At 38.7% G+C, this 13020-nt stretch overlaps 1 protein-coding gene and 1 pseudogene across 1 annotated transcript; one reads left to right on the plus strand and one right to left on the minus strand.

The window, feature by feature from the left end:
• Positions 1 to 150: 150 nt before the first annotated feature.
• The window catches only part of LOC108041706, a 33932-nt pseudogene continuing 21062 nt past the window's right edge, over positions 151 to 13020 (plus strand).
• On the minus strand, positions 866 to 2253 carry LOC108041708 (angiopoietin-related protein 7-like). The gene is made up of 4 exons (XM_044459222.1): positions 2121 to 2253; positions 2013 to 2065; positions 1379 to 1960; positions 866 to 1162 (listed from the first exon to the last, which is right to left on the minus strand). Exons 1-3 carry the CDS (start codon positions 2214 to 2216, stop codon positions 1603 to 1605), a joined length of 507 nt encoding a protein of 168 aa, XP_044315157.1. The 5' UTR covers positions 2217 to 2253; the 3' UTR covers positions 866 to 1162; positions 1379 to 1602.

Here is a 13020-nt window from a genome sequence, read left to right on the forward strand (position 1 = left end):
TTTCTCTCACTCTCTCGCTGACACACGACAGGACGAAGTGGTTCGGCTCTCCCTCGTGCCTTTGTTCCTATTCCATTTTATTCCACTCCGCTCGAGAATTTTGCTTGAGTGGTTGACTGCTTAAAGTCGCCAGTTGTTGTTTTGGCAGCGTGCGGTTCAGTCGACGGGTTATTTCGCCTACTCTCCTCTACCAAAAAATAGGCGCCAAACCACTCAATTGGCAAATAACACACGAAACTCAACGAGCACGGAAGTGTTTGCCATTAAATATTGCAAAAACATATACAAATATTTAGACATTTCGGTTGCCCTTCAGAAGCTAAAGCAAACATTCAGTGGTCCAATCGGCGTGAAATCCGGGGAATATCAATCGCGATACCGATCGCGTCGGGAAATAGGAAATAAGAGAGCGAGAACAGGAAGAGCCGGCTGTCGGCTTCGGCCCTTCTTCCCTCGCCCTCTCTTCTCTCAACACCCCTTGTACTTTGGTGTCGCGTGTGCTACAGAACTACAAACTACAAACGCCACAAACTGTCGCCAGGTGTGCGATATTCAGTGCGAGTGCCTTGGTCTTGGCCGATTCTTCGGATTTTTGTTTTGCTGCCTTCATTCGCATTCTTCTTCGCCCCGAAGACTCACAACAATTTCCCTGCAGCTGTCACTCCGGAATTTGCCAAATGCCCCTCCATTGGATCATCGACATCGCTTAGTTTAGTGCAAACCAGCAAACACAAAGATTTTGTTCTGTAAACTAGAGTTGCCACAGTTGCGAAAATGTCAGCAATTAACAGTCGCAATCAGAAAATGGAACAACAGGTATGTTTTAAAATCGGATCTAGTCACCAATTTGTTGTACATATTCGTGTGAACTTTTAAGTAGAGTATTGTCAGAGCAATTGGCGGTGAAATTTAAGATTTTATTATACTAATAAAAACATAAGGTTTGCACAATATTTTTTTAATATATCAATGTAAACTTTGATTTGCATTCCATGACATAGAAAGTCTCTCCTTAAATATCTAAAAACATCCGAATTTGGGACGAATCATCATTTGAACAAATGAGAAATGAGAACTCGTGTTAAATGAATTCCAGGTAATCAATCGCGCCTTGTCTTCGGGTAATTTGCCAAAAATGTCGACATGTTGACCATTTAGATTACTAGAAATATATCATATAAGTACTTGTTATCTGTAATAAGATACTTCAATAAATCGCCCATAAATTCTATATATTAACTATACAATCAAATAATTATTTTCAATATTTCTTCATTGGAATAAAGATAGTTTGACATACGTATTCATAGTAATTTAATTAGGCAGTATTTGTGTAAATGAGCGTCCTGAAATACTAAACATGTGACATTGTACATACCTCTCAGCACAATTGTTGTACCACCAAGCTCCGACATGGAATTGGGCGCAGTTTGTGTTACCGGATTTATCATTGTCCTGATCGTATGTGGAAAACGCCTGACCCTTTTGGTAGCTTAGGGAGTCTCAAGCGGTTCCGGAGTACTGACCAAGTACTTTTAAGGCAAACTTTTCGGACTCGTCGCCAATGATAAACTCGTCGTATTTGGCGAAACTCTTTATATTTTAGAATTCCTCTAAGTAGATGTAGAGCTCGAAAGGCTGGTAGGCCGTTAGCCAATGCAGCTTCTCCAGGCCTATGAAATAGTCGTCTTCCTCGTACCCGAATCCCGTCTTATATTCACTCCAATCGCGATAAAAATTAACCTTGCCGCTCTTGCGCCTCTGAATGACCAACCAGCCCAGTCCGGCCAACTGGGAAGTATCGCAGGCAACCTGGAAAGCAGAGTGCCCCGGGACCTGCACCATAAGACTTGAGCGGTTTTGGTTGTACGTAGACAGGCAGGAAGTGGGGTAGATGTCGGCCCTTTCTTGGCTAAAAGATTCCTTCATCTGCTGTAAGGACTCTCGACGAGCCTCCAAGCTAAGAAAAAGATGGCGATTATCCTAGAGTCACACGAATTTTTCATACTTACTCAAGCAAAAGCTTATCAATAGAGGTTAGGGTATCCGTCGTTGTCTTGATTTTCTGGTGGGATGTACAACTAAAGAATGTGCTGATTAATGTAAATGGTTCAGCTTACCTCTTGTATCTGTATAGAGGTTAAAGGATCGGAATTTTCTGCCGATATGCATAGGCCAATAGACACAAGGACTATATAAGCATTTATGCAATTCATTTTTTACTTCGCTGAGGAGCGACTTACTAACTATTCCTATGATAGATTGGTTACAACTGAAAAAATGCTTTAGCGAAAGCTAAATATAAAAGCTTATACGAAAAGATAACGAGTTATGATTGACATTCAAAAGATAACGATAACACCTCCTATGTACATATGTATAAATCTAATTTCGGTCTTTATACAATTTATAGCCTTTTTTAATTCTGTATTTTCAATAAATTTACAACCTACATTTTTGATAAAATAAATATATTTTTCAAAACTACGTTTTAAATTTAAGAATTGTACTTTACTCTTTCAATACGGGCACAATATTTATATCTATCGACAAAACTTCCACCATGTACTTAAATTTACTTAGATTCATCAATTGACTTTCCTTTTGTTTAACAACACGATTTGATGAAATATTTTCCTCTAAATAAATTTTTTTTAAATCGCATTTTGAAACCAAACTTTCGTGGCCAAGTAGAAAACATTTAAATGCTATGATTAGCTGGGGCTCCCCGAATAATATTAAAAATTTACTTTAAGGCTACAACATTTTTAAACCGTTTTCCTCGGGGTCAAGTCATGTCAGCAATGCCATTTTTGTGGTTCTGTTTTCATTACCAGACGAATCGTAAAACTCTGAGAAAAAAACAAAAACGTATCCTTTCTTGGAACAATTCGGCAGCACAGAGCAATCAACACCAGCCGAAGGGGGCCATCAGCCGACATTCCCAGTCACTTTGTTCACTTTTTGCCCTCAAATCTGACCGCTCTAAATGTGCCGCCCTCCCAACACCCAACACCCAAGTGCCTTAACGCCTTTTCCGAATGGTTTTGTTGTGCCCAATTCTTCGTGGCCACCTGGCCGTCTGTTGTCCGGGCAACGGCGTCAAAATCGAAACCCAGCTTTGGTATTGCAGTCGCTGCAGCCCGATAGGATTGTCATTGGCCCCAATTATGTTGGGTGGCACGAAACTCCTCACCCGAACCTTCTAGCACCCACTAGGACATAAATCGAAGCCCTTCGATGTGGGCGATTTTGGTTGCCACTTATTGGGAGTTCTGGGTTTCCATTCGATTTCGTGCCGTGATGGCTTATGAAACATTAAGAAGCTATTCCTAGCTTTCCGAAGCTCCTTAATGGAAGGACATCATGAAAGCATAATGCCACGAATTACAAGTGCAATTGTTGGATAATATTTTATTTTCCGCCTTTTCGTTTGATCGAATTTGAGTTATAATTAAAAACAAACATAGAACACAATTTTTAAGGTATGATACATTTTTGTATTGCCATTTTAAAGTTTTTTTTAGACATTCGCCGAAGATTGTTAGTAAATTTTCATTTACCTCTTTTATATTCGCATTTACGAGTAGCTAAAGGAAAAGTAAAAAATATTAATTCAGTTAGGAAAGCTCGTTTTCTGGAAAAGTGTTGGCATACACCATTAATCTCTCTGAACATTCGTTTGGGACATTTTCTCAAGTTAAAGTAAACACAAATTTATTTCTGGCATATAAAAGAAAATGTAGCACAAAAAGAGGGAGCGCTGGAGCCAATTTACACTTGGCATAAATCAACAGGAAGATATATGGCCGTCAACTCATAAAGTGGCCGCTAAAAATACACAAAGGATTAATAAAGACTTCTCCTGGACTCCTGCTTAACTGGAACGCGCTGTCTTTCTGTTGTTGGGGTCCTGCGTAACTATGGGCAACTGCCACAGTCACACACACATATCCAGGCAGACAGACAGGATACTCGGGACGCAGACAGACAGTCAACTAGAAATATGAACAATGGCTGTATTTAGTATTGTTTTCATGTTTGCTGTCGCCCATGGAATACCATTAACCGAGGGAACAAAATCGATGCCTGCCTGGTGACGGGTACTCGAGCTCCGGGGCGAACTAAGCCAGAGGATAATACCGAGTAATAAGTCACTCAATTGTTTACTCCTCCTACATGTGAACATAATACTCAGTTCCCAATTCGCTAAAGCTTTTCTTCACGCGAACCGTAAAAAAATATTCCGAGCCAAAACGGATATGACGCACCGCCTTCACTTTCCAAATATCCACGTGTACATTAGGGTGGACCTCTAGCCTAAATTATGATGTTTATAAAATAGTCGTTACGGCAAATATGAATTCTATAATTAACGTGCAATGGAATGCTTAAGGTTACTACATAGTTTTTATTTACTGAATATACAAATAGTATACTACTAGTAGTACTAAAAATAATAATAAAATGATAAATTTTTTGATTTGTAAAATTATCCTAAAACTTTTTTTTCACGATACCCTTTTGATTAAAAAAAAAGTAGTAAACTATTATTCCACAAATGATAAAGAATAAGAGTTTTTTTTTTTAATTTACAGCAAGTGATATTAAATTTGCATACAACATCGGTCCACTCTGGGGTATTTGGCTTAATTTAGCTTTTCGACGTTTGCCCTTTGTTGTAAGCGTGTAATTTGCGTTCTGTTGCTTCTAGTGCGAGGTTCTTGACCTACCGAGAGGAAAATGCCGCCTTAAACAAAATCAAGTTTTACCAAACTTCTTGGCTGTCAGCCATCAAATTCAGTACTTTAATATTTAATAAGCCCAGAAATTAATTGGGCAGAGACACAGTATTAAATGAGCATTAGAATCCTGTCATTAGAAAATGATTGATTGTTTTGTTAAAAGATATGCAGAAATAAAATACTCTAGATTGATTGTAAAAACAGAAAGCCTTCACAACTATTATTAAAACATTTTGATGTCGAGAGAATTCCCCTGACTGACCATTGGCCACAGGTGAAATTGAAAGTGGAAAACTCGGAATCACTTATCCTTTTTGGCAGGGCCAACATTTTAGCTAAAGCCGTCAACGCCCCATCCAGTTTCTATTATTCATGGCGAGCTCTTTGCCAACATTTCGCACCTAAGCACCCCAAAACCCAAAAGATTTTTGCTGAAAATGCCTCAAAAAGCAACAGGCAGCGGGAAGGAGAAATTCCATGATGAAAAGAAACCACCTATTGAAACGAACTTAGAACCAGGGAGCACAGGACTGGAGCCAAGAACTTGAGTTACCTAAAAAGCAATTCATTTTCAATTTAAGTACATACATTTTGGCATATATACTAATAGATGGCAATAAATATATGGATAAAAGCTTTCATAGCTCTGTTGGCTTTTCACCGGCTCTTATTTCGGTTTATGTTGCTGCCATTTTTATTTGACTGAAACTGCAGTTGGCAGCTGCCAGCTTAGTGAGCAAACTGCAGACTAGAATTTCACTCACAACTCATCCCGCACTGGAAACATAAAACTTTTGGTTACCAAAAAAAGACTAAGCTATTACTCACAGCCAGAAAAAATTTGACACAGAGAAAAAATTCAAAGTTTTAAAGGTTTAAATAACTTATTCCAAATTTTCTTTTTTCTGAATAAATGTGAAACTTCACAAGAGCTGCAATAATGAAAATAAAAAATATTGTGACATTTCTGTAATCATTTTAAGTGAATACCACCGGAAAGCGCCATCGTCCTTGCAGGACCTCATTTCAATTGCAGATTTCATTAACTGCAATTTGGCGAGTCGCGCCGAGGGCTACTATAGTCGTAGGCGGCAAATTTGATTCAATTTAGCAGACACAAAGTTTCTGCAGCCAGGCAGCAGCCGCACCACCAAAGTTTTGCATATGCAGAAGCCGAGGAGCAGGAGCTCTCTGCATGTTGCAAATTAATTACATCCCTGGGAGTGGCGGTGTGACGAGAGCTGAAAACTTTTGCTGGCTTTTCGCGCGGAATTTGGCGATTTCCCAGGCTAAACAATTTGTTTCCATTGCAAATAAATCGCTTTTAATTGGCAAACTTGTGGTAGAGCCTTTTCGAGTGGCTCATATATCTGTCATATTTTATTAAATTAAATTTAATATTTTCGAGGAATCCAGCCACAAGCACTTAATTGACAATGGCAAAAATATTGTGCAAGCAAAAATGCGAAATAAATTATGGTATAAATAATTGCTCTGGTACACACAAATATCAATGATTTAAACTGAAAAGTCCTCTAATAGAGGTGCCCCGACTATCAGATACCCGTTACTCAGGTAAAGGGAGTGCGAGGGAGATGGAGATAGAAACTTTGATCACGCATAACTTTTTAACAAATGGTCCGAAAAATTTCTTCTACATTTCGATGGGTATTGATAAACACAATAAAACTGCATTTTTACTTTTCCGAAATATTTAAATTTTTAAAATCGTATATAAGCGATTGTGGGCGTTAAAGGGGGCGTGGCACCTTTTTGAAACAAACTTGCGCTGCGTAGGAGTTCCTAGAATCTGCATGCAAAATACCAATCTTCTAGCTTTTATAGTTTCCGAGATCTCAGCGTTCATACGGACAGACAGACGGACAGACAGACGGACATGGCTATATCGACTCGGCTAGTGACCCTGATCAAGAATATATATACTTTATAGGGTCGGAAACGCTTCATTCTAGCTGTTACATACTTTTGCACGAATACAATATACCCTTTTACTCTACGAGTAACGGGTATAAAAACAAATAAATAATACTATCATTGTTAATGTGTTTTCTTGATGAACGATTTTATATTATAGACAAACGGCTTAAAACATGGAACTTAAAATATTGTTTTACCTATCTACCTATCTTTTTTTGTGTATTTATTCTTAGTAAGTAAACTTACAAATAAACAGAAAACTTTAATCAAATGTTTGCGATTATTTTAGTTTTTCAAGTTATTTTTTTTGCCTTCTAAGAACAAAGGGATCTGAGAAACAAAATTGGGGCAACTCTTTGTCAAGCCCGAAGGTTAGATTATTGTTATTTTTCCTGTGTATGGAAAATGACCAATTAAATTGAAATGTCTTTAATCGCCTTTTGCACAGTGGTTGTGTTTTGTGGTCCGCTGTCACACGTGTGGTTTGCTGTGGTTGCTGCAGCGGAAACTGCAGCTGACAGTTTTCCGAGCTCACGTCACTGATTAAGTGGTCGGGCGGAGTGTGGTTTATGCCCTGCCAAGCAGGCTTTGGCTTTCACTTTTTCACCACGAATCCTCCTCTCTTGCCACTACAATCAAGAGTGCCATACGTTCTTCTGCCGGGCTTAATTAGTATTCCAAAAAGGATTTCGACACAAAAATTAAGGCCCAGAGATTCTGTCGCTGTGTTATTAATGAGTCTCAATCGGTAAATTGCTTACCAGCCTGCTGATTTAATATTAATGAAAATTCTGTTTTGCCAACAACACTTGGGCAATTATTTGCACTTGTCCTTTACAATTGCAAACTAATTAGTCCAGCTATTTGGTAAATTTATTAAAACCCATAAGGGCATGAAAATAATACGGAGTTGAAGGACCAATTTAAGCCGAATTTCCATAAGCTTGGTAAAATCCAATAATGAATTTTTGTGAAGTGAATATAAAGTGCGATAGTCGAATGACAGAGTGGAAAGAAAGGTAGTTAAAGGAAACGTTAATTCGAATGGCTTGCTTAATATTGTTCGTTGGGAAAGAGGAAGTCGTCGCTTACTTGCGATGTCCTGTCCCGAGTGTCTCCTCCGTCGTCCTTTGCATTCAGGTGGGTGGACAGATGAGGAATGGTGCCTTGGCAGCATTTGGTGGCCTTCCCATTTGCCATTCACTTAACTGAGATTTTCTTCACCGCTTTTCTTTTTTGTCGCACGAAATGAAAATGTCCGAATGGAACTTAATAGTAAGATTATTCCGTGTTGCCATCTTGCAAAAGTCGTCAGATTTATGACACTTGCTTTTTGTGACTTGCCGGAGATTAGGACTTTTTCAAGTGACTTCAGATCGTGAATGGCTGCATGAGAAACTGCTGCAAGCCCAATTGAGTCTGGCTGGAAAAGACCAGAAGAAGCCAGCCACTTCAATTTGCATTTAAATCAGACACTTAAAGACGCAGGCACCAGAAAAGGCAAATCCAATTTCTCTGGCGCTTGTGCTGTTTGCTTGTGCTGTGATGACTTTTGTAATATTTATGGCAATTTCGAATTTCAACATTTCCAGCCGGGGACAGCCCTCCGGGCAAATGTTGTGTGTAGCTGTCATAAGCAAATATCTTTATTTGTTTAATTTGATTTGCGTTTATTTTGGAAATTAATTGCCAAGCTGGGGGGAATATATCCAACCAACTCGTTGAGCAGCCCTCGCCATGGAAAGTGTCTTTGGCTTAGCATTCCGCCAAACAAGTGGACAGCCATCGGAGTTGTAAGCTAATTAAATGTTCATTATACGCCCCGTTGCCCCACGGCATCGTCAAACCGACAGAGAGAGCTCCATTGCTGTCCCTCATTAGAAATTTAATTAAAAGCTGCGCGAAAAAATCATATAAAATTTCTGTTTTCATTTGAGGTAATTAAATTTCACTTTGAGTGTCCATTTTTGTGTGAAGTTTCCGGTTAGGCAGAGAAATGAATTAAATTAAAGTCGTTTACAAAACTGTTTATTGATTTAAAAACAAACAGAGCTTATTAAGATTGCTTTTGGTTAGGCAACGAGTTAATAACAATTAAGTTTTTAATTAGAAACTAGGGGAAATCGACTATTGTGAATAAATAAAAATATTCTGTTAAATTTTGCATTTCTGGCATAATATACAAATAAATAAAAACAGGGTTTAGTGATAAGTAAATTAAACAACGGGCTGCGTAATATAAACAAGAAAAGTTTTGCCATTTAAGTTTTAAATTTACTTTAAGTTAAATGTTTTTTCATTTGGTATCAAAATTCCACTTTAATGCTCTATTTTTTCTGCCAAGGCAGCCTAGGCAGCAAAATTAAATTAAAATCGTTCATAAAACTATTTATTGATTTTAACTTCAATTTTAAAAACAAACAGAGTTTATTGGAATTGTTTTTCGCAAAGCAAAGAGTTATAAACAATTAAGTTTCTAAATAGAAACTAGGAATAATACAAACTTTTTCAATAAATCAGAAATTTTGCATTTCGTGGTCATTTAAGGAAAAAACTAAATTAAATAAAAACAGTGTTTATTGATTTTTAAATAAACAGAGCTTTTTCAGCTGCGTTAATATAATCAAAAAAGTTATTGCCATTTATGTTTTGTATATAATCTAATTTGTTGTGTGGGTTTAATGTGCTGCGAATGCGACTAGAGAAATCCCCGATAATAGTTTGTTTTTTAAGTCGAGACATTTTGTGCTAAAATCGAGGCAGCCATGAAATATTTATTGCAGCCGACTTTTCGGCGCTAGTGGAAGGCATTTGAAATAAAATGCCGTTTTCCCTTTTCGCCGACGGCGATCCTTGTAAACGGCAGTAAACCAAACATAAAAGAGGAAAATCATTGAACGACTGCGGGACAGGGATTTCCCGTCCGCTTTGAATCCCTTGTGGCTGACTTTTTTTGCTACTGGATGGCCGTGGTCGCTTATCCGCTGCATTTGGCTTTAAGCTCCCCTTAATTACACTTTCAACGCCGTTTTTAGCGCTTCTCCGGAGATTTGAGCCGCACAATTCCGGACGAGCTGTCGACATCCGTAATGGCCTTCCGCAAGTTGCTGTTGAAAGGCTGTAAAAACGCTGTATAATTTATAATTTGGAACAAAAAGAAATCAGCATTCATACATTTATGGAGTGTTGGCTTTCCGGTCAGTAACTTTTGATTGCCCCTCGAAGTGTGCAACAATTAACTCGCCAAAAGTGCCTCATCTTGGCCCGCCCACTGCGCCCTATGCGCCCACTTTTCTCCGCAGGCAGAATCCTGTGGCTCCTCTCGTCAACTCGTTCTCCACATTTTGTGGCCTGTGGCACGCCCGTGCACTACCCGCCCCCCATTTGCGGACAGCGTCTGAATTTGATTGTTTGCGTGGTCCAACCATACCGTGCAAACCACCCCCTCCCCAAGGCCACGCCCCCTGCTGCCAGCTAATTGAGGTTAACCTTAAAGCGGCTGAAAGCGAGAACTTTGTGTCGCCTTGGCCAACTCTTTGCCAACCCAACCCCATCGAATTTACCTCAAACATCCCGCAGTTGGGCCCCAATTCCCTGGCCTAATTTGCGGTAGTGCTGTGGAGTGATTTGTTGTATTGTTTCCATTGAAATGAAATGCTGTTGAACGACTCTTTTGTTGATTTGTGAGTCTAACATCTAGATTGCCACGTTTTAATTGAGCAAGCCCCAATTAAAATAGTTTGTATCGTTATTTAAATAGTTTTCATTGCCATTAACAATTCTGTTTTAGATTAGTTTTGTTTTAATATTATTTTAAGGAAATTGCAGCGTAATAATTATATCTAAGATTGCGTATATATTTAATTTATTTTCCTGATATTTAAAACATGCTCTACTCATATTAATTTATCCAAATTAAGACCTCAAATAAAATAAATAATGAATTCTCAAGGAAGAGAGAGAAGTTAAACTCTTGACTATTAGATTATATTGAATTTCACAATCCCAGACGTTCATTTGCATAATACAAGACACGTGTAGCCCAGATTTTTATCAGTCTTCGATGAAAAATCAATTCCATCAAAGTTTGTTAGTCGAGACATGAAGGACCCCTCCACTGTTTACGCCTGCTATTAAAATGGTATGTGGAAAGCTCTTCCCGGAATCGAGGAGAAGTGGTCAAGGCAAGTCCTCAACTTTCACCTTAATTACACGAACCTTCCACTTGGAAGGCCAAACTTAAATAAAGGCACTATCATTGAAATTGGAACGCGGTATGTCAAGTCGGAAAAATCGAAGGTTCCCCATGTGAATTGGGTGGCAGAAGGGAGTCCGAGTTCCATCGAACGCAAAGAAATGGGAACTCGTCCTGCTGCCCTTTTCAGTTGGCAATGTCCTCGTCACTCACTCATTCGCCCATTCATTCATCCATGCGCTCGCAGGGCCATTCAGGCATGTCAGCGTTCAGGTTGGATTAGCTCGATTATCGTTAGGCTCGTCGTAGAGCACCACCCTTCCACCCACCTCCACTCCTATTACTTGCACCTGTAGTTTGCTTAGTTCTTTGACGAGCTTTCGTGCTTTGATTGCAGGGGCGTGTCCTTTTACTTTCGGTTGGGAAAGCAACCATTAAAATACAAACTTATTTGGTTAGTAACTAGGTACATATATTTTTATTTACCAACATGTGATGTGTTTTCCTTTTTTATTTTTATTTTTTTGTTGAGTTTACTGTGATTTTTAAGACAATTTCACTTAATTTTTTTAAAAATGAAGATATTTAAAGACATTTAATGAGCGACAGATAAAAACAGGCAAGTACTTTTAAAATACCTGTTTATTTTTATTAAAAAAAAATTAACAAAATAAAAATATTTAAGTAATTAAACAGATACAAGGATCGCAATGAAAAATTAAAAGAAATTAAGTCTTAAATTTCCAAGATATGTTTCTCCGTGGGATTAATTAAAATGTGAGGCACAAAGGCTACAATTGCTTTTTGTGATGTCATAAAATCACAATTCTTTCCATTCCGAGTTGATTTCCGCGTAATCTTTTTAAGCCCCCTTTTAACTACGACACTGGCTGGGACTGTTTTTTATCGATTGAACGGGGCACTTGTTCCCTTGCCCCCTCTTTTCTGTTTGTTTTGACACTGAACCACAAACGCAATAACAACCACTGACAACAGAACGCCCCTTGTCATGTCGCAACTGAACTCAGCGGTCCACGTGTCGTATGCGCTATTGCATTTCAATCAATCCCATTGCACTTTTTCCCCATCAAAGAGGTCTAATCTCTTTTTTATATAGTTGCAACGGGTAACGACTTTTGTTGGTCTGTCTATGGCAGGTAAATAAAGGAGAACCCAGATTTCCCATCAACGATCTCGAATTAAAATTAATGATTTGCCAGTGACATATGACAATCTTATTGTCCGATTACCCCGGCCATCCATTAATTCAGTTGCAAGATGGGCAGAGTGATTTTGATAAAAGTGAATTAATGGGGAAAGTAATTTGTTACACCGAAAGGCTGGAGAATTAATTGGGAAGTATGATTATCGCCAATGTTTCAATATGGAATCCTTAATGTCCGCACCCCAACTGAATTCCGCCCTAATGACATTTGCATATTTTAATCGAATTGCTACGTTTCTCGAACGTGAAGGTCTGCAGCTCATTCATCCATCAAGGACGCAAAGGACGATGGAAAACTATTCAAAAATGAGATATTGATTGCACACGCAAACAGCGGATTGTGGCACATTGTTATCGCCTCCTTGCCACCCATCGCGTACTCTCCATAAGGTGAAAGAAAATGGTTGAAATGAATTTTCACATCGAATTCCGTTTTGAATGCGAACGAAAGACATTCGACTCCAGAAAATGACATGACAGCATTGAGCCAAAGTCGAGGAAAAGTCGTGCAACTTGGCATTGCAGCTGCCACAGCGGCAACATGCGATAGTTGCATGTTGCAGCAGCAACTTTCGAGGAGTTTTTATTGATAAAACTTTGCCACCGGGACGCTCAGTGTGCCAAGGCAACGTAATCCTGGGGTGTTTGTTATTCTGCGTCCATATTTGCATACTATATAAAGGGTAAAGTTGTGTGTGCGTGCTGCCAACTAATTCTGAGCAACCGCTCATCCTTGAGCCCATCAATCAAATTTTATTTAAAACCATTGTTTATTTATGACCTTTTCTGCATGATTTATGTGCGAATCTAGTTTGAGTTTCACCCTAATAAGATGTTATCCACCTAATTAGGACAGTCGTTTGTGTGAATTGCAACACACGTCCGCATGCCTCTTGATACAATTATAATAATTACTG

The sequence above is a fragment of the Drosophila rhopaloa genome, unplaced genomic scaffold (assembly GCF_018152115.1).
Source record: "Drosophila rhopaloa isolate 14029-0021.01 unplaced genomic scaffold, ASM1815211v1 contig_115, whole genome shotgun sequence".
NCBI classification, from domain to species: domain Eukaryota; kingdom Metazoa; phylum Arthropoda; class Insecta; order Diptera; family Drosophilidae; genus Drosophila; species Drosophila rhopaloa.